At 53.9% G+C, this 16918-nt stretch overlaps 6 protein-coding genes across 6 annotated transcripts; 3 read left to right on the forward strand and 3 right to left on the reverse strand.

Moving 5' to 3' along the window:
• Positions 1-78: 78 nt before the first annotated feature.
• GDB1 (bifunctional 4-alpha-glucanotransferase/amylo-alpha-1,6-glucosidase) lies at positions 79-4796 on the forward strand (the record flags this gene model as incomplete). The annotated part of the gene is made up of 2 exons (XM_056220976.1): positions 79-308; positions 362-4796. 2 exons carry the CDS (start codon positions 79-81, stop codon positions 4794-4796), a joined length of 4665 nt encoding a protein of 1554 aa, XP_056064963.1.
• A 310-nt stretch (positions 4797-5106) lies between these two features.
• Positions 5107-8095, forward strand: N0V89_012255 (uncharacterized protein; the record flags this gene model as incomplete). The annotated part of the gene is made up of 3 exons (XM_056220977.1): positions 5107-5488; positions 5546-6069; positions 6116-8095. 3 exons carry the CDS (start codon positions 5107-5109, stop codon positions 8093-8095), a joined length of 2886 nt encoding a protein of 961 aa, XP_056064964.1.
• A 903-nt stretch (positions 8096-8998) lies between these two features.
• Positions 8999-9765, reverse strand: N0V89_012256 (uncharacterized protein; the record flags this gene model as incomplete). The annotated part of the gene is made up of 3 exons (XM_056220978.1): positions 8999-9093; positions 9202-9704; positions 9761-9765. 3 exons carry the CDS (start codon positions 9763-9765, stop codon positions 8999-9001), a joined length of 603 nt encoding a protein of 200 aa, XP_056064965.1.
• Positions 9766-11118: 1353 nt separating this feature from the next.
• Positions 11119-13014, reverse strand: N0V89_012257 (uncharacterized protein; the record flags this gene model as incomplete). The annotated part of the gene is made up of 3 exons (XM_056220979.1): positions 11119-12603; positions 12772-12894; positions 12994-13014. The coding sequence occupies 3 exons, from the start codon at positions 13012-13014 to the stop codon at positions 11119-11121; spliced, it is 1629 nt and encodes a 542-aa protein (XP_056064966.1).
• Positions 13015-14084: 1070 nt separating this feature from the next.
• On the reverse strand, positions 14085-14776 carry N0V89_012258 (uncharacterized protein; the record flags this gene model as incomplete). The annotated part of the gene is made up of 3 exons (XM_056220980.1): positions 14085-14298; positions 14374-14502; positions 14565-14776. The coding sequence occupies 3 exons, from the start codon at positions 14774-14776 to the stop codon at positions 14085-14087; spliced, it is 555 nt and encodes a 184-aa protein (XP_056064967.1).
• A 509-nt stretch (positions 14777-15285) lies between these two features.
• N0V89_012259 (uncharacterized protein) lies at positions 15286-16762 on the forward strand (the record flags this gene model as incomplete). Its single annotated transcript, XM_056220981.1, has 4 exons — positions 15286-15322; positions 15397-15429; positions 15663-16423; positions 16472-16762. 4 exons carry the CDS (start codon positions 15286-15288, stop codon positions 16760-16762), a joined length of 1122 nt encoding a protein of 373 aa, XP_056064968.1.
• Positions 16763-16918: the final 156 nt, after the last annotated feature.

Below are 16918 nucleotides of genomic sequence, written 5' to 3' on the forward strand. Positions count from 1 at the left end.
TTACACACATCTGCCATTGTTTACTAGCCAGCCCACCGCCCCAGCCGACTTTGATACGTCTCAATTGCACACAAAGCTATGCCTACGACACCAAGAACGCAGGATGTCTACCTGCTGCCCTTGGCCGACAACGGTGCCCCGAAAGTGGACGGCCAGTACATACTGCTGCCGCCGCCTAACAGGGACAACCCGTACCATGTCTGCTTCGAGATCCAGGGAACAAGCTCGATATGTCGTGAAGGCAGTCTGTGGGTAAACATCCCCGCCAAAGGCGAGAAGTTCAGGCGCGATCACTATCGCGAATATAAGTGAGCATCCATCTGCAATCCATCCACTGGCCTTGCGCTGACACGAAGTGCAGACTGAACCCAGACTTCAATGGCACTATCAAGCACGACATACCCATCTACGAGGCCAATGCCTATTCCTTTTACACCACCTACACGCCACTGCCGCAGTGGTCTTTCACGGACGTTGCTCCGACAAGACCTACCCGCACACCAACATACTACATCGATGTCTGTCCACGGCTTACGCTGCGTGGCGAACAAGTCCCCATTGAGTCTATCTCGCTATTCACCTGTCTCTCCAAGTTTATGGGCAGTTATCCTACCGACTGGAACAACCACTTGCACGGCATCAGCCAGCGTGGATACAACATGGTGCACTTCACGCCGCTGAACATCCGAGGCGATTCGAATTCGCCCTACAGCATCTATGATCAGCACCGCTTTGACCCCGCCATATTTCCCAATGGCGAGAAGGATATTGCGTCTCTCGTGCAGAAGATGCATGAGGAATACAACCTACTGGCGATGACAGACGTGGTCTGGAATCATACTGCCAACAACAGCAAGTGGCTTGAGGAGCATCCTGAGTCTGGGTACAATGTAGATACGGCGCCCTGGCTTCGACCTGCACTTGATCTCGACACAGCGCTCCTCAAATTCAGCCGTGACCTGCGTTCACTGGGCCTGCCAACGAAGATCAGTAGTCAAGATGACTTGTTACGGATCATGGATGGTGTGAAGACGCGCGTGCTTGGAGAGACCAAGCTGTGGCAGTACTACGTTGTCGACAAGGAGAGTGCCGCAAAAGCCGTGGTGCAGTCCTGGACTGCCGGACAAGTCAAATTCCCCGATGACAGCTTTAGACAGGCTGGTCTACGTGGGCTTGATGCTGTAAAGGCTTGGTCGCTGAAGCAGAAGGCCGATTGGATCATTGATCATGCCTTGCAAGGTGGTGATAGACTTGGCGAACGCTACCGCCGTTCTGTTGATGCAGACACTGGCGCCTCACTGCTCACTGCTCTATTTGGTCGGTATGATACCAGACATAGCGATGCTCCCGACGAAAGTGCGGCAAACGAAGCATTTCGTCAAATCATCGATGAACTCAATCTCCATTTCTATCGCGAGTACGACGCGGATGCCGCTGAGATTATGGAGCAACTTTTCAACCGTATCAAGTATTGCCGCTTGGATGACCATGGTCCGAAAATGGGCGAAATTACCGACAGCAGCCCACTCACTGAGCCATATTTCACGCGGCTGCCTCTCAACGAGACTACCAAGAAGCATAACCCGGAAGCGCTGGCCCTTGTCAACAACGGTTGGGTCTGGGCTGCGGATGCGATGAGAGACAATGCTGGTTCCAAGTCCAGAGCATATTTGAGACGAGAGGTTATCGTGTGGGGCGACTGCGTGAAGCTCCGTTATGGTAATGGGCCGGACGACAATCCTTACCTCTGGGAGCACATGGCAAAATATACAAGATTGATGGCCAAGTACTTCCAGGGCTTTCGAATCGACAATTGTCACTCGACCCCGATTCATCTCGCCAGCTATATGCTCGATCAGGCCCGTACGGTCAATCCCGACTTGTTTTGCGTTGCTGAATTGTTCTCTGGATCTGAAGAGATGGACTTTAAATTCGTAAAAGAGCTTGGTATACATGCACTCATCCGAGAATGCATGCAAGCATGGAGCACACAAGAACTCAGCCGATTGGTGCATCGTCATGGTGGCGTGCCCATTGGCAGCTTCGATACGGATGAGGTTATGAATGCCGATCCATCGGCAACAACGGTTACGCCAGATGGCGCTCGGCGTGTTGTAAAGAAGATCAAGAAGAGTCCAGTACACGCCTTGTTCATGGACTGCACACACGACAATGAGACGCCCGCGCAGAAACGTGATGCCCGCGATACGCTACCCAGTGCCGCCTTGGTGGCCATGTGCTCATGTGCTACTGGCAGTGTTTTCGGTTTTGACGAAGTCTATCCTGAGCTAATCGAGTTGGTCCATGAAAAGAGGCTTTACACATCAATCAACTCTACTGGCGGCCGGATCAAGGCACAGGCAGGCGAGGGCGGTATCGGCGGCCTCCGGAAGATCTTGAACCAGATCCATGTGGAGATGGGCAAGAAGGAGTACACCGAGACTTATATCCATCACGAAAACGAGTACATTACCGTTCACCGCGTCAACCCTCGAACAAGAAAAGGCTACTTCTTGATCGCCCACACTGCGTTCCCTGGATACGGCAATGGAAATGGAGGATTTGGGCCCACGAACCTCCCAGGCACTCAAGCGAAGCTGGTTGGGGCTTGGAACCTTGAAGTTGATAACAGCGCCGAAACGCGGAAGACTGTCATCGGTGACAAGATACTGCGTGGTCTACCCAGCCGAACCAAGGATATTCAAGGCGTTGTCATCGAATCGGCTGGCGACTCGACTACAATTCGTATCCCTGACAGCTTCCCACCTGGGAGTATCGCGCTTTTCGAGACCTCGGTCCCTTCTGCAGAGCATGACGAAGGCCTTGACAAGTTTGTCACCTCTGGTGCGCGAGAGGCGTTCAGCAAATGTACTCTTGCAGACCTCAACCACATTTTGTATCGCTGTGATCAAGAGGAACGGGACGCTTCCGACAACCGAGATGGCACCTACAACGTCCCTGGACATGGTCAGCTGGTGTATGCCGGTCTCCAAGGCTGGTGGAGTGTGTTGCGCACTGTTGTCGACGAGAACAACCTTGGTCACCCAGTCTGTAACCACCTTCGAGAAGGCCAGTGGGCATTGGATTACTGCGTCGGCCGTCTAAAGCGGCTCGCGGAAAAAGAGCAGTACCCTGGCATCGCAGGACCCGCCAAGTGGCTCGAGGAACGTTGCGATAGAATCCGCCAAATCCCTAGCTTCCTCTTGCCAAGATCGTTCGCTATGGTCATCCAGACCGCGTACAATGCCGCCGTAGATCGAGCCGTCGAACTTATGGGCGAGAACGTTCGCAATGGCCCGGCTTTCCTGCGCAGTCTCTCCTTGGTCAGTTACCAGATGACCGGTCTCATGAACACTACTTCGCTTTGGCCTGAGAAAAGCGTTCCCAGCATGGCAGCCGGTCTTCCTCATTTTGCGTACGATTGGGCACGTTGCTGGGGTCGTGACATATGCATCTCTGCTCGTGGTCTTCTTATGGGCACCGGACGGTATGCTGATGCCAGAGAACACATCTTAGCTTTCGCAAGCGTTGTGAAACATGGCATGATTCCAAACCTTCTGAGCAGTGGCAAGCTGCCCCGTTACAACTCCAGGGACTCGGTTTGGTGGTTCACCCAAAATGTACAAGATTACACCAAAATTGTTCCAAGTGGGCTTGATCTGCTCCATGACAAGGCGCCGAGACGCTTCCTTCCCTACGATGATACCTGGTTCCCATACGATGACGAGCGAGCCTACTCCCAGTCGTCAACAATCGAAGATGTGATCCAGGAGATACTGCAACGCCATGCCACAGGCCTGGACTTCCGAGAGTACGATGCTGGTCCGAACATCGACAGTCAAATGAGAGACGAAGGCTTCAACATCAAAGTGCAGCCCGATTGGGAGACCGGTCTGATCTTTGGTGGCAACCAATGGAACTGTGGCACATGGATGGACAAGATGGGTGAGAGCGAGAAGGCAGGCAGCAAAGGTGTGCCTGGCACGCCTCGTGATGGTGCCCCTGTGGAGATCATCGGTCTTTTGTACAGTTGTCTCAACTGGGTGGCCGACTTACGGGACCAAGGTAAATACAAGTACGAAGGCGTGACCCTCGAAGGCGGCAAGAAAGTCATCTCGTTCCGAGCATGGGCCGACAAGATCAAGGCCAACTTCGAGCGCGCTTTCTACGTCCCACGCACACCTGAAGAAGACGCCGATTACGATGTGAACCCGAAGATCATCAACCGCCGTGGTATTTACAAAGACACTTACCGCGGTGGCAAGGAGTATGAGGATTACCAGCTCCGCCCGAACTATAGCATAGCCATGACGGTAGCGCCCCAACTCTTTGACCCTGACCACGCCCTCTACGCCCTCGAAGTCGCGGACAAGAATCTCCTCGGCCCAGTCGGCATGAAAACACTTGACCCCTCCGACTACAACTACCGCCCGTTCTACATCAACAGTGAGGATTCGACCGACTTCCACACCTCCAAGGGTCGTAACTATCACCAAGGTCCCGAATGGGGCTGGCCTCTGGGTTTTCACTGCCGCGCCCTATTGAAATTCGATTTGCAGCGGAAGAAAACACCCGAGGAGCGGGTCGAGAGTTATCAGCAGGTCACGAGGAGAATGGCGGGTATGATGCGGCAGATCGAAGAAAGTCCATGGGCGGGGCTCACAGAGTTGAGTCAGAAGGATGGAGTGTTCTGCGGCGATAGCTGTCCGACGCAAGCTTGGTCCGCTAGTTGCTTGATCGATGTCTTCCAGGACGCTTGGGAGTACGAGAGGCGCGATGAAGATTCGTCGTCTTAGGTGGAGATGATCAAGACCAATGTCGGAAACATGCTTGCGGTGGGTTGACTTTAATTCGCATGACTGCAATGCTCCCTACATAGACTAGATACCTATCAAAAGCAAAAATTCCCTCTACGCCAAGTCCCGATATTGATCGCCAGGGGGATCACTGGACCTCGCGTCTTAGCGCGTTTTGAACAGCTCAACGTTGAAACTCTCCGCACCCGGGACCCAGTTTTCCGGGATGCCCATCCCTACAATAATCGATAGTCGCCCTCCCCCGCTCCCTCGCTCCTCCACTCGTAGCAACATATCTACAGCAGCTATCATGGCGGGACAGAAGCGACCCTACTACAACGACTACGGGGCCTACAGAGCGCCCCGAACCCTTCCAAACGGAGGTCATGTGTCATCGCAAGCTTCATCGCAGTCGCGTCCATCCAAGTCAGCGCGTACCAGCTACAATTCTCAGCCCGCGCACGCAGCACCTGGCTCTTCCCAGTACGATCCTTTTGTCATTGACGACGAAGATGACCAAGACGATGGATCGCAAGAGGTACAGGACTCTAGCCAGAGCTTTGGCGAGATAGAGAGCTACGTCCTGTATGGCGTCATTAGCACGAAAATCGTGGGCGTCAGGTTCTACAGTGGGCACGCGACTTTGGGAGAAATCGCCATTCCTCGCCGCGAGCCAAACAATCAGTATGATCGTGAGTGTCTGCGCTGTTCGTAAAAATACCGAAGCCCCCAATGCTGACGGGCCCCAGGCAATGCGATCCAAGTGCTTAACGTGAATCGTGAGCAGATAGGGCACATACCGAGAACTCAAGCTGCGAAGCTTGCCCCATTCATGGACCGCCATAGCTTGATTATCGAAGCTACAATTTCCGGACGCAAGGAATACTATGAATGCCCCCTCATGCTTCGCATCTACGGTCCTAGTGACCCCAACACCCGCCAGATGCTTATTGATAACATGAGAAGTGCCGGCCTTCCTACCTCAAGTTGGAAGGATGTGACACAACTACAGAAAAAGGAGACGCAGCGACAGAAAGAGAGACAGAAGATCGCTGCGCAGGCCGCCAAAAGGGCGAAGAAGCAGGGTGGTGCCGTTGTGGTCATCGGTGGAGGTCAACAATACGGAGGCGGACTCGCAGAATATGCAGCTGGGTCTTCGCAGGGTGTCGAGCCAGGACCAACTTTGGAAGACATTATCGGGGGTAGCGAGAGATTTAATCCCAGGAACGCTGAGCAGTTCGTGGAGGAATTCGGCATTAAAGAATCGGATCTAGTAAGCTGTGCACGCTCTAACAACTGTAGCATGCTAACAGCCATAGGCCGCAATGCCGAAGGCTGCTCAACCCAAAGCTCTTTCCACTGAGCTACACGACTTCCAACTCCAAGGCCTGCATTGGCTGCTCGAGAAGGAGAGTCCTAAGCTACCCGCAGAGGGCACCAAGGATGTTGTACAGCTGTGGCAACCACATTCAACAATACGCGGTGCTTTCACCAATCTTGCAACTAATTTCTCAGTCACCAAACCAGTTCTAGCCAGTGGCGGTATCCTGGCTGATGACATGGGCTTAGGAAAGACTATTCAAATCATCTCCCTGATCATGGCTGACCGCCAGCTTGGGCGTCGAGCAACAGATGTATGTAACGCAACGCTCATCCTTGCACCTGTCAGTGTGATGAGCAATTGGAGCACACAGATCAAGAAGCATATCAAAGAGGAACATGCTCTTCGCGTCATGTTCTACCATGGTAACCGGAAAGAGCCCATCACGCCCAAGTCGATTGGAAACTTCGACGTAGTCATCAGCACTTACGATAGCGTGTCATCGGAGTGGCATTCCCAGAAGTCCACCACAGTTCCTCGAAAATCAGGCGTATTCTCCGTCAAATGGCGCAGGGTCATCCTCGACGAAGGCCATAATATTAGGAATCCAAAGGCGAAGAAGACAGTCGCGGCGACCAATCTCATGGCTCAGTCACGGTGGGCATTAACAGGTACACCTATCATCAACAATCTCAAGGACTTATTCTCCTTGGTCCGTTTCCTAGGTCTCTCTGGTGGTTTGGACAGTTTGGAAATTTTCCATGCCGCTATCATGCGTCCGGTCATGGCAGGAGACGCTTGTGGAAGCCGGGCGCTCCAGATGCTCATGGCGGGTATTTGTCTCCGTCGCAAGAAGGGAATGTCGTTCATTGACCTGCGTTTACCCGACCTTGCAGAGTACGTTCACAAGGTCACTCTCCTACCCCATGAGCAGGAGAAGTACGACGCTTTCGAAGCCCAAGCGAAGGGTACACTCGATCTATACCGCAAGAAAGCGGGGGGCAGAGACGCATCAGATACTTACCGTCACCTGCTCGAAGTTCTCCTCCGCATGCGCCAGCTCTGCAATCACTGGAAGATGATCAGCGAAGAACGCATCGACTCCATCATGAAGCAGCTGGAGGCCGAAGGCATCGTCGACCTCACCGAGGAGAACAAATCCGCCCTCCAAAACATACTCCAGCTCTCCATCGACTCCCAAGAAGACTGTCCCATCTGCCTAGACTCCTACAAAGACCCCATCATCACGAAATGCGCGCACATCTTCTGCACCGCCTGCATCGAGCGCGTCATAGAGACCCAGCACAAGTGCCCCATGTGTCGCGCAGAGCTCGACACCCTCGCCACCACGACCGTGAAGCCCGCAAAAGACCTAGCCGCCCCTCTACCCCCAACGCAGGAACAACTCGCAGACAAAGATTCCCTTGAGAACAACGCATCCAGCAAAGTAAACGCATTAATGAGCATCCTCAAAGCTAGCGCACAGGACACCACAAACAAAACGATTGTCTTCAGCCAGTGGACTACCTTCCTCACCCTCCTGGAACCACACCTCCGCGCTGCCGGCATGACCTACACCCGAATCGACGGGAGCATGCCCGCCACCGCGCGCGACGCCGCCCTCGACACCTTCGATACCTCCCCTACCTGCACTATCATGCTCGCTTCGCTCTCCGTCTGCTCCGTCGGCCTGAATCTCATTGCAGCAAATCAAGTCATTCTCTCGGACAGCTGGTGGGCGCCTGCGATAGAGGACCAGGCTGTCGACCGCGTGCACCGGCTGGGGCAGAAGCGGGAGACGAAGGTTTTCAGGCTGGTGGTCGAGGGCAGTATCGAGGAGCGCGTGCTGGGGATCCAGGAGGATAAGAGGAAGTTGATGGGGTTGGCATTTGCGGAGAAGGAGGGCGGGAAGAGGAGGAGAGCGGCGGGGGTTGCGGATTTGGAGAGGTTGTTGGGGACACAGCCGAGGAGACGGTAGATTGCATTGTTTTATGGTTTTGAATATGGGGTCATCGGTTTGCTCGGATACCTTTTGCGTTTTGGCAGTGGGTTGGGGCGTATGGTCTTTTGAAGTGGCACGATGTGATGGTTACCCTGTTTCATGGTCACGTGGAGGAGAGTTTCGGCGCTTCGCTTTGTACGATTACACTGTATTATGGTACATTGCAAGGCGAACTACATGCGCACACAATGGCAAAAACAAGTATCTTTTACACGCATGTGTTGGGCTAGTCCGCTCAGGCCAAAGCATTGCCACACGAAGTGAACGTCTCGAGAAACTAGACGTACAAGACAATCGGACAAGCCCTGAGACAGAATTGGCCTTGTATTCTCATCGCATCCGAAAGCAGAAGAGCGAATGAGATTACCACGGTCTGATATCTCTCAGCCAGTGTTGAGTTGCCGGAACGATTCTCAAATGTAGCATTAGGGTGTGGTTTGCGCTGGACGGATACAATACAATGGTCGCTGCGGTTGAATTGTATCTATGATTGGTCTGATAGTTACAATTAAAGCAGAAATTGACGCATGTACAGCCCTCTAACTATTGGGCAGGTGCCGTGCCGCTAAAGGAGATATGCGTAAAAAATATGCACCTCTGCACACAATGGAACGGGCTGACCGCGATCGAATGTCAGGCGTAATGCCGGAAGCCACCGGAGAGGATATCGTTCATAGAATCTGGTGTAGATTGGAACCGGGGGTCTTCAAATCTTAAGAAAACGTCCGTTTCTCCTTCTTGATGTCTGCCGTTCTGAATGGTATTATCGGCACACCTTCCGCAGTGACACTCCTGAATTGCACTTGTCAACACATGCATTCAATAGAAACAACGATAGAGGATGAAGGGATATGTCAGGATACCACAGAAACTGGGCACTCACTTTCTCGAGAGAGCTTCCTCCCTTCGCTCTTCGATCAAGGCACGGATCATCTTGCGTGCACCTTCATAGTCAATGTCCTCATCTCTCATACCTAAGATGGTACGCAGTCAGCCCAAGTCTACAAACCATTGATGTACTTCGTATTTGCCCTGCCAATAGCCTTTCGGAGTACACCACATCATATGTGGATCTGACATACTCATTGTAATCTTCTGATTTGCATCCGCCCTGAGCAGTCGCTTAAGCAGCAGATGTTTCATTATGACGATGGCGAAGATTCCGCAGTTCCATCCGTCAGGTTGTTGTGGCGAGTCGTGCATATCCACATATCGTAGGGTTCTTGGGACAGGCAGAGCTGCTTCGATTCCAGTGAGTAGCTGCATGGCATCCTTTTTGTTAACGCCATCGAGGCTGTCGTAGTGGAAAGCGACGTTGTCGATCAAAGAGATGACAAGTAAGGACCAGTGTGTTCCCGCCGAAAGGTCGGAGGGACGATATGAGTCGAGATCGTGGTCGGTCTTTTCATCGCTATTTACAGGTATGAAAACGTGTGTTGTTCGATTCTCAGCCAAGTCTGGCATCTGGCCAAGTACATCTCTGCATATGGAGGTTTCATTGTGCTTCAAGAAAGTGGCCATACTTGGGGCGAAGAGCTGGATTTTGGCTTTTGGAAACTTGTGCAGTTCTTCATTTTCGAGATACCTGTGTCAACATATCAGAATGATAAATCGTAACTAGTAAAAACAAGTAAGGCGTACTGCATCCAGAAGTTGATCGTCTATCTGCGTTAGTGGCAACACCTGATAGTAGACAATGTAGTGCCTACGTTGTCTTCCAGCCATCCCTGCGGATCGGCCAATGTATTCATGTCGTTGCGTGTTACTGAACGCGTCAATTAACCCAAGATTCGAAGTATGCTTAAGTGCGTGCGACGTTGCTTACTTTGTGAATCGTGATCTTAACCCGGTCAGCTCTCACATCGCAGCATTGGGGATGCACTCACACATGAAATAGTGTGTAGTGTCGCCCCGCCAATTCTTGAATCCCCTGCCGGGATTAGGACTGTGACTTCTCCTACCCGGGCTTATAGCCCTTTTCGCGCTTTCCACCATGTTGGAGAGGTGCATAACGTCGCGAGCTTTGCCTCTGCGTATGTGTACCTTGCAACGCTCACAGTGCAATAAAGAGGAATGTGGACAAAGCCAGAGAATGCAAACGGTTGGCAAGTGAAGGGTGTACCGGTGGCACAGCGAATGAGGTAGGGGTCTTTGTTTGGACGGACGCCAAAATTCCAGGAAGAGTGACGACGGCGGCTGCGGGACAATGAGATCAGCCGCGGGGCGGGGGCAGCGAACGCGACTGCCTGCAGGGTTCCGGCAGGTGCAGGGGTGGCTGCTCCCTTTCGTCATTGCCCAATTAGCGCCATCTTGCCCACCCTGGCCTCGATTTTCGCCTTGCGAACGTTCTGCGCGTCAGGGTTGTGAATTTGCGCATTGAATCGGGGGGCCATGCTTGGAGTGATGATACAGCCTCGAGTGGTATTGTTCATGGCCACATACTAGATTGGATACACCATCAGTCACGAACCATAGCATATAGACGAGTTCAGGAGAACCAAGAATAACGTAGCATGAGCCGAGCCTCTATCCTATCAACAAAAGAGAAATCCGATAAGGGCGGGCCCAGCCCAGGAGCATTAGTGCAGTAGTTGCGCAGACCTCGACAAGAATACGCCGTTCCAACGTATGAGATCTGACAAAAGAAAGGTGTTGCGGAGAGTGGAGTAGTACAAAACGTATGCAAGACAGTAAAATGCACAACAGATTCTCCAATGCACACACCAATCCACCCGAGAAATGACAAGTATGTTGACAATGTGTCGGGTATCAACCAAGAAACTGTGAGTAGATATGTCGGAAAGTGAGAAAAGGGGTATGGGGTATCTCCTCCACATCCACCACCATCCTATCACGTCCATCCCCGTCCACGTCCTTGTGCTCCAGCTGAGCTCCTGCAGTCACGCCGACGAAGGCGGCAAATCAAAACTCGCCTGCTCGGGACTCGGATCGCTGCAACTCCACGCCTCTATCTTCATAAGGATATCCAGATTTTCTAGTCATGCGGCCTCTGCATCCGGCGGTGCAAAGAAAAGCACAACCTCGCCGCGGTCGTTCCGCTTCAGACGCAAACTCTTCCACAGTTCCTTCTCCTCATCCACCTTCGATACGTGGTGATCGTAGTCGTGACGCTCGCGGTGGTAACGTTTCAGTGTCTTGTTGACGCTCATGCCGCGCTCCGACTCAGGCCCCTTGTTGATGAACGACATGAAGAGCTCGGCGCGGGCCTCGTGCTCCGTCTTGACAGGTACAACGTCTCCGTTCGGACGGATGATCAGCTGCCTGTCATTGTCCGCAGCAGAAGATTGCGATTCGGAGCGGTGGTATTCGATCGCTTTAACAGTCTTGCGTGGGCGAGGTGGCGAGCCTGAGGAGTCTGTCTCACGGCGACGACGTCGCTCGCCCTCGCGGTGCTTGTGGCTGGAGCGTTCGGAATCGTCACGACGCTTCATCTTGGGTCGGATCTTGACGAGGGCGGTGCTGGCTTTAATTTCCTTGCGTTCTTTGCGCTCGCGTTCACGGCCACGTTCGCGCTCCTTTCGCTCTTCCTTCTCGCGGGCGCGCTCTTCCTTGATTTCGGCTTTGCGATCTTTCTCTTGTTGAACTTCGAAGTCTTTCTGCGCACGGAGAAATGCCTTCGAAGCCCCTTGCTTCGCTCGCTTCATGGGGCTCAGGGGCGAGTTCTCCACCCAATCACCAGAGTGATCAGGGGTGGGGGGAAACTGTGAAGAGTGAAGAAGACGATTAAGGCCACCGGTCAAGCCGGAGTGGAGGATTGGTGGTGCCTCTGCCATCATGACGTCCCTCTCTTCTTGAGCGCGGACCAGCGACATGTCAAGCCCAGCAGGCGAGTTGCGCTTGCGCTTGCGTTCAGACTTGCTTATCGTGGTGTCGAGATTCTTGTCGCGCGACTTTGTTCGGCTATGCTTGGATTTGGGGGCGGGTGTGGTGTAGCTGTACTGCGGGTCTTGCTCACGGATGTTGTATGAAGAGTCAAAGCGTTCGTTGCTAGGTCGCACAGGCTCGTCGCCATATGCGAAGCCACTCTCAGCGAACTCGTCGTCTTCTGGGACCTGGAACTTCATGACATCCGTCACTGTTATCTTGGGTTCCTTTTCTTGGTAGGCGGGCGGCATGCTATCCTCGATCATCCGCGACTCGTCAGCTGGGCGTGTCCTTGCTGGCGCAGGGGTCTCGGATGCGTCCAAGAAGTCAAAGACATTGACACCCTCGATCGCAGCTTGCTCGTTATAACCCAGCGAGTGCGCCGCGGGTGGTGGGGTGGGTGCGCGCGGTGGGGCATCGACGATCGCGACGGCACCGTTGTCTGCATCGGCGGCATCTTCTACGTAGGCGTTGCGCGGGACGAGGGCTTGCGAGTTCTGCTGGACGCTGTCCTTCTTCTGGTGCTGGGGCTGCTTCTTGTTCTGCTTGGGGTCGCGGTAGAGCTTGCCCTGGTACTTTTGGTCTTCGGTGATACACGACTGCGAGCCATTGGTTAGCCATGCTCAATGCGCAACGAATCAAAGTTTTCTGCGCGCGCACACAAACATGGCAAGCTTCTACGAGCCATTCCGGTGAAGAGCCACGGAACGCGTCACTGGTGAGGGGATAGGGGGAAGGGTGGAAAGGTGGAAAGGTGGCAGACGTACGGTATGGGCTCTGTAGCTGGTGCCGTCAAAGTGCACCATGCAGTCCAGGCAGGTGTAGGAGGCGCCATAGCATTGATTGCGATGGGGATCGAGTTTCTTCTTGGTGAGGACATCCCCACAGCCCTATGCGCATGCAGGCGGCGGTCAGCGGGAGTCACGCAGCGGGCCAGGGCGGAGGGGCGCCCATTGGCGTCGGGGTGCGAGGGTGTAAACAGAACATACCTCGCAGGAGAAGGACACCATGGTGGAATTTGGAAGTAGCGGTGTAGCGCTGGCGGGTCGTCGTTGGTAGATGAAGAAGAGTCGGTGAGCTACAGCAGCGCGGGCATGATGGGCGACGGGTCGAGTGCGGCGGGGGTTCTTGTTTCAGGGCAGCTGGTGTTGGCTCACATCAAACGCGAAGGCGCGGGAGTATTTTGCTGCCCTTAGCGCAAGCGTCGGACGTAGTGGCCCCCTGCAGCACACTGCCGCCCACATGCAATGCATGCTTGACGCTGCCAAATATAATCACGCGACGAACCAGCGCAAGCCACACGACTGCGCGCGCACGTCACGTACAACGCTGGTGGTGTGGCCGATCCTCATCACGCTGGTCGACTACACTCGATAGTGCGCGTTCTGACATGCCAATCTCGCAAGTGACGCGGCGTCGTGATGCGCCCATCTGGCAGAATGCGCCGTGTCGCACGTAGAGAGCTGTATTGTGGCCTTTTGCTTGCTATGACCAGGTACCCGTCCTGCGGCACCGTCCTTCGTGAGCGCGCTTGGCAAGGCGTCCCCGTCGAGTCTCTATTTGCCGCCTCGAGTCCGGCACTATCTACGCGCCTCTTCCACCAAAGCGCCATCGCGACATGCTCCTGTGAAACCCCCGGCTGACGTGACCTGCGTGCGGGAGCGTCGGAGGCCCAACTCCCTGGGTCGCTCACTCACCCCACTGGATCCTATCCAGCGGTGCTTAGCCGTGTTTGTCGGCTTCAATGGGGCAATTGAACACCAGTTCGTGAGACATGACCCTCTGCTTGTAGCGCTAGCGTCCGCAGTGACTTGTGATGGGTGACTTGCGCCCCAATCTCCTTCCCATCTTTGCGTATCGCTGACCGAGCGGACACTCGCTCCTGCTTGCTTGCGGTCCCGGGGTACCTTGTCTCAACCTGCGCCTCCTTCACCTTCGCCCACGTCGCTCCCAATAGCGCTTTCCGGGGTACGGTCATAGGACAGGTGTCTCTAGATAGTCTGCTTGTGTACTATGTATCTTGGAGCTTGGTATCATCCGGCCCGCCATACGTCTCCACATTTTCATCTGAGTGTACTGCTCATGCCGGCGCCGCGTCTTTCTCCTTCTTCTCGTCATCGCCGCATCCGCAGTCGTACGCATCTCCGATGTTCTCGCAGTTGAACTGGGGCTTCTTAAGGCGCTTGTTGACAATGTTGTGTACCATGCAGCCCCACATGGCAGCCGCCGACCTCGACGAGACCTGGGGAGGGTATTTGGCTAACACCTTTCCGAAGTGCTCGGCGCATTCGCCGCTGCATATTCAGTTAGCTCATTGCACTCTGCATTCAGCTGCGACTACGCCGTAGGGATACGACTGAGTGGCGTACCAGGGGTATAGGCGCTGGAACAGGTGTACGTATGATCGCAAGGCTTCTTTTTCTTCTTCGGACGGCTTCTCGGGGAAGCGTGCGAACGTCGTGTGGAGCACTTTCCATGCTGCGCGACCTAGCTCGGCCCTAAAAACTTGGTCAGATGTGTGATCTTGTCATGCAAAGAGAAGCATGTTTGCCAGTCGTACTTCGCCGTTGCGTTGCCCAGTTTTGGAGCTATTGCGTGTCCTGTGAGCAGCGCCCCGCTTGAACCTCCTCCTTGTTTGTTTGAATTTGCTTGTTGTATCGGCGAAGGTTGTCCGTCTATGGAGCGGTGGCCTCCCAGAATGAGGAACGTGAAGAGTGCTACGCCGAACAAGGCCAGTAGCACGAAGCGACTCCGTATGGCGGGCGGCGCCATGAGTAGCTGTAGAGAATTGGAACCAAAATGCAGGATTAGAAATGGAGTCGCGGTCGAGGGTCGTATGTATATCGTAGGAAGCCAGTGGTCTGAGCAACTGGCGACTTTGATGGAGTTTCGGATTACTCCAACGTGCCAAGCCCTATTGAGAGCTCCCAAGATTCCCGAAGGTCATCGAGGTCCGCTCGCTTAACACCGATTCCCCACGCGTTGGTTGCCGCAGCGGACATCTATCTTCTTGGAAGGACAACCTCGCTTTTCGTGAAGACATACATGGAACATGATTCGTGTGAGTAACTGTCATCGCGACAGGCTGACGACAGCAGCCATAGAGTGCTAGTTGCTCTACGCGTCGCGCAGGATAGTACCGAGCCGGTCCGCTCGCACCGATATCGCAGCGCGCCACTCATGAGCCTCAAATACTAAGCTACGAAATTCTAGCTCCTGTGTGGGACTGACTCCAAACCCAATTCCAACGTTCTGTTCAGTCTTTCCCATATACTACCGCCATGTCTGACTACCCTCCACCTCCCGTAAACACCATTGGTATGTCTGCAGTCTTGCAAATCCTTCAAATGGGTTGACGTCTGTGTCATAGCACGCGACTAACCACTCTGTAGACTGGAGCAATGTAGGCTTCAAGATCCGCGAAGGTAAGACCTGATTCGTGAGGGCTGCTTCATATTTTCAGCCATTCTGTTGCCGTTACACTCCTCTTCATTGTCCGTTCGTCAATATACTTGAGGTTTTGATATTAGAAAGAGACGGATTGCGGCTGGGCATGATGTATATTTGATGCCATCACTCCGTCTTCTTGAAATCGCCCCTACATCTCGTAGTCCCTTAAAGTACCCCATGCTTCAATATAGCAGCTAAGCATTCCCAGTCGCCGGCCATGTCGAATCCCACTACTCCGTCAAAACCGGCCAATGGACTACCCCCGCCTTCGTCGAGGACCCCTTTCTCCGCATCCACGGCATGGCCCCCGCCCTGAACTACGGCCAGCAATGCTACGAAGGACTCAAGGCTTTCCGCGGCCCAGATGGCCAAATCAGCATTTTCCGGCCTCAAAAGAACGCCGAGCGGATGCAGCACTCCGCCTCCTTTGTGTCAATGCCTGAGGTTCCTACGGAGCACTTCCTCGAATGCTGCAAGCTCGCCGTAGGCATGAACGCCGCGTACGTTCCACCCCATGAGACCGGCGCCGCTATGTACGTCCGCCCGTTGCTGTTCGGCAGTTCCGCCCAACTAGGCCTGAATCCCCCGGAAGAATACACCTTCGTCGTCTTCGTAATTCCCACCGGTGTCTACCACGGCACGCACCCCGTCGACGCACTGATCCTCGAGCACTTCGACCGCGCGGCGCCCGATGGCACCGGCTCAGCGAAAATCGGAGGCAACTACGCGCCCGTGCTGCGGTGGAGCGAGAAGGCACATAAGGCCGGGTACGGTATCACGCTGCATCTGGACAGCAAGACGCGCACTGTCATCGATGAGTTCTCGACTAGTGCGTTCATTGGTGTGAAGAAGAATGGGGATAAATATAAGCTTGTTGCTTCGAACAGTAAGAATGTTATCAAGAGTGTGACAGGAGATTCGATTTTGAGGATTGCGGAAAGCTTTGGGTGGGAGGCTGAGTCGCGCGAGGTAGACTCATTACATTCCCCGTTAGACATGGAAACTGACACTTCGTAGATCCCCTACGAGGAACTCAACACCTTCGACGAGGTCCTCGCCGCCGGTACCGCAGCAGCTCTTGTTCCCATCAGGTCCATCACCCTGGAGTCGAAGGGCGAGAAGATCTCGTACAAGGATGCCGCCGAGGAGCCAGGCCCCGCATGCGTTAAGCTCCTCTCCACACTGAAGGGCATCCAGCTCGGCAACATTGAGGACAAGCAAGGCTGGCGACTGAAGGTCGAGAGGCCGCAGCAATGGGGCAAGAATGGTGTGAATGGCGCAGAGGAGACCGTCGACCAGCTGCCATGAATGAATAATAACCGGATCTAGGAAAATGATTGGCATGAGTTATGATGTAGTTTTGATTAGAAAAACTTTGGTCCAAAGTCAAGAAGCACTGGGAGCTCTGCATCGGAGGGATAGTTACCTCCATCTAGATGAAATCATTTACCACTGCATTTCACT

Source organism: Didymosphaeria variabile (assembly GCF_027946475.1).
Source record: "Didymosphaeria variabile strain IMI 356815 chromosome Unknown scaffold_10, whole genome shotgun sequence".
Lineage (NCBI taxonomy): Eukaryota > Fungi > Ascomycota > Dothideomycetes > Pleosporales > Didymosphaeriaceae > Didymosphaeria > Didymosphaeria variabile.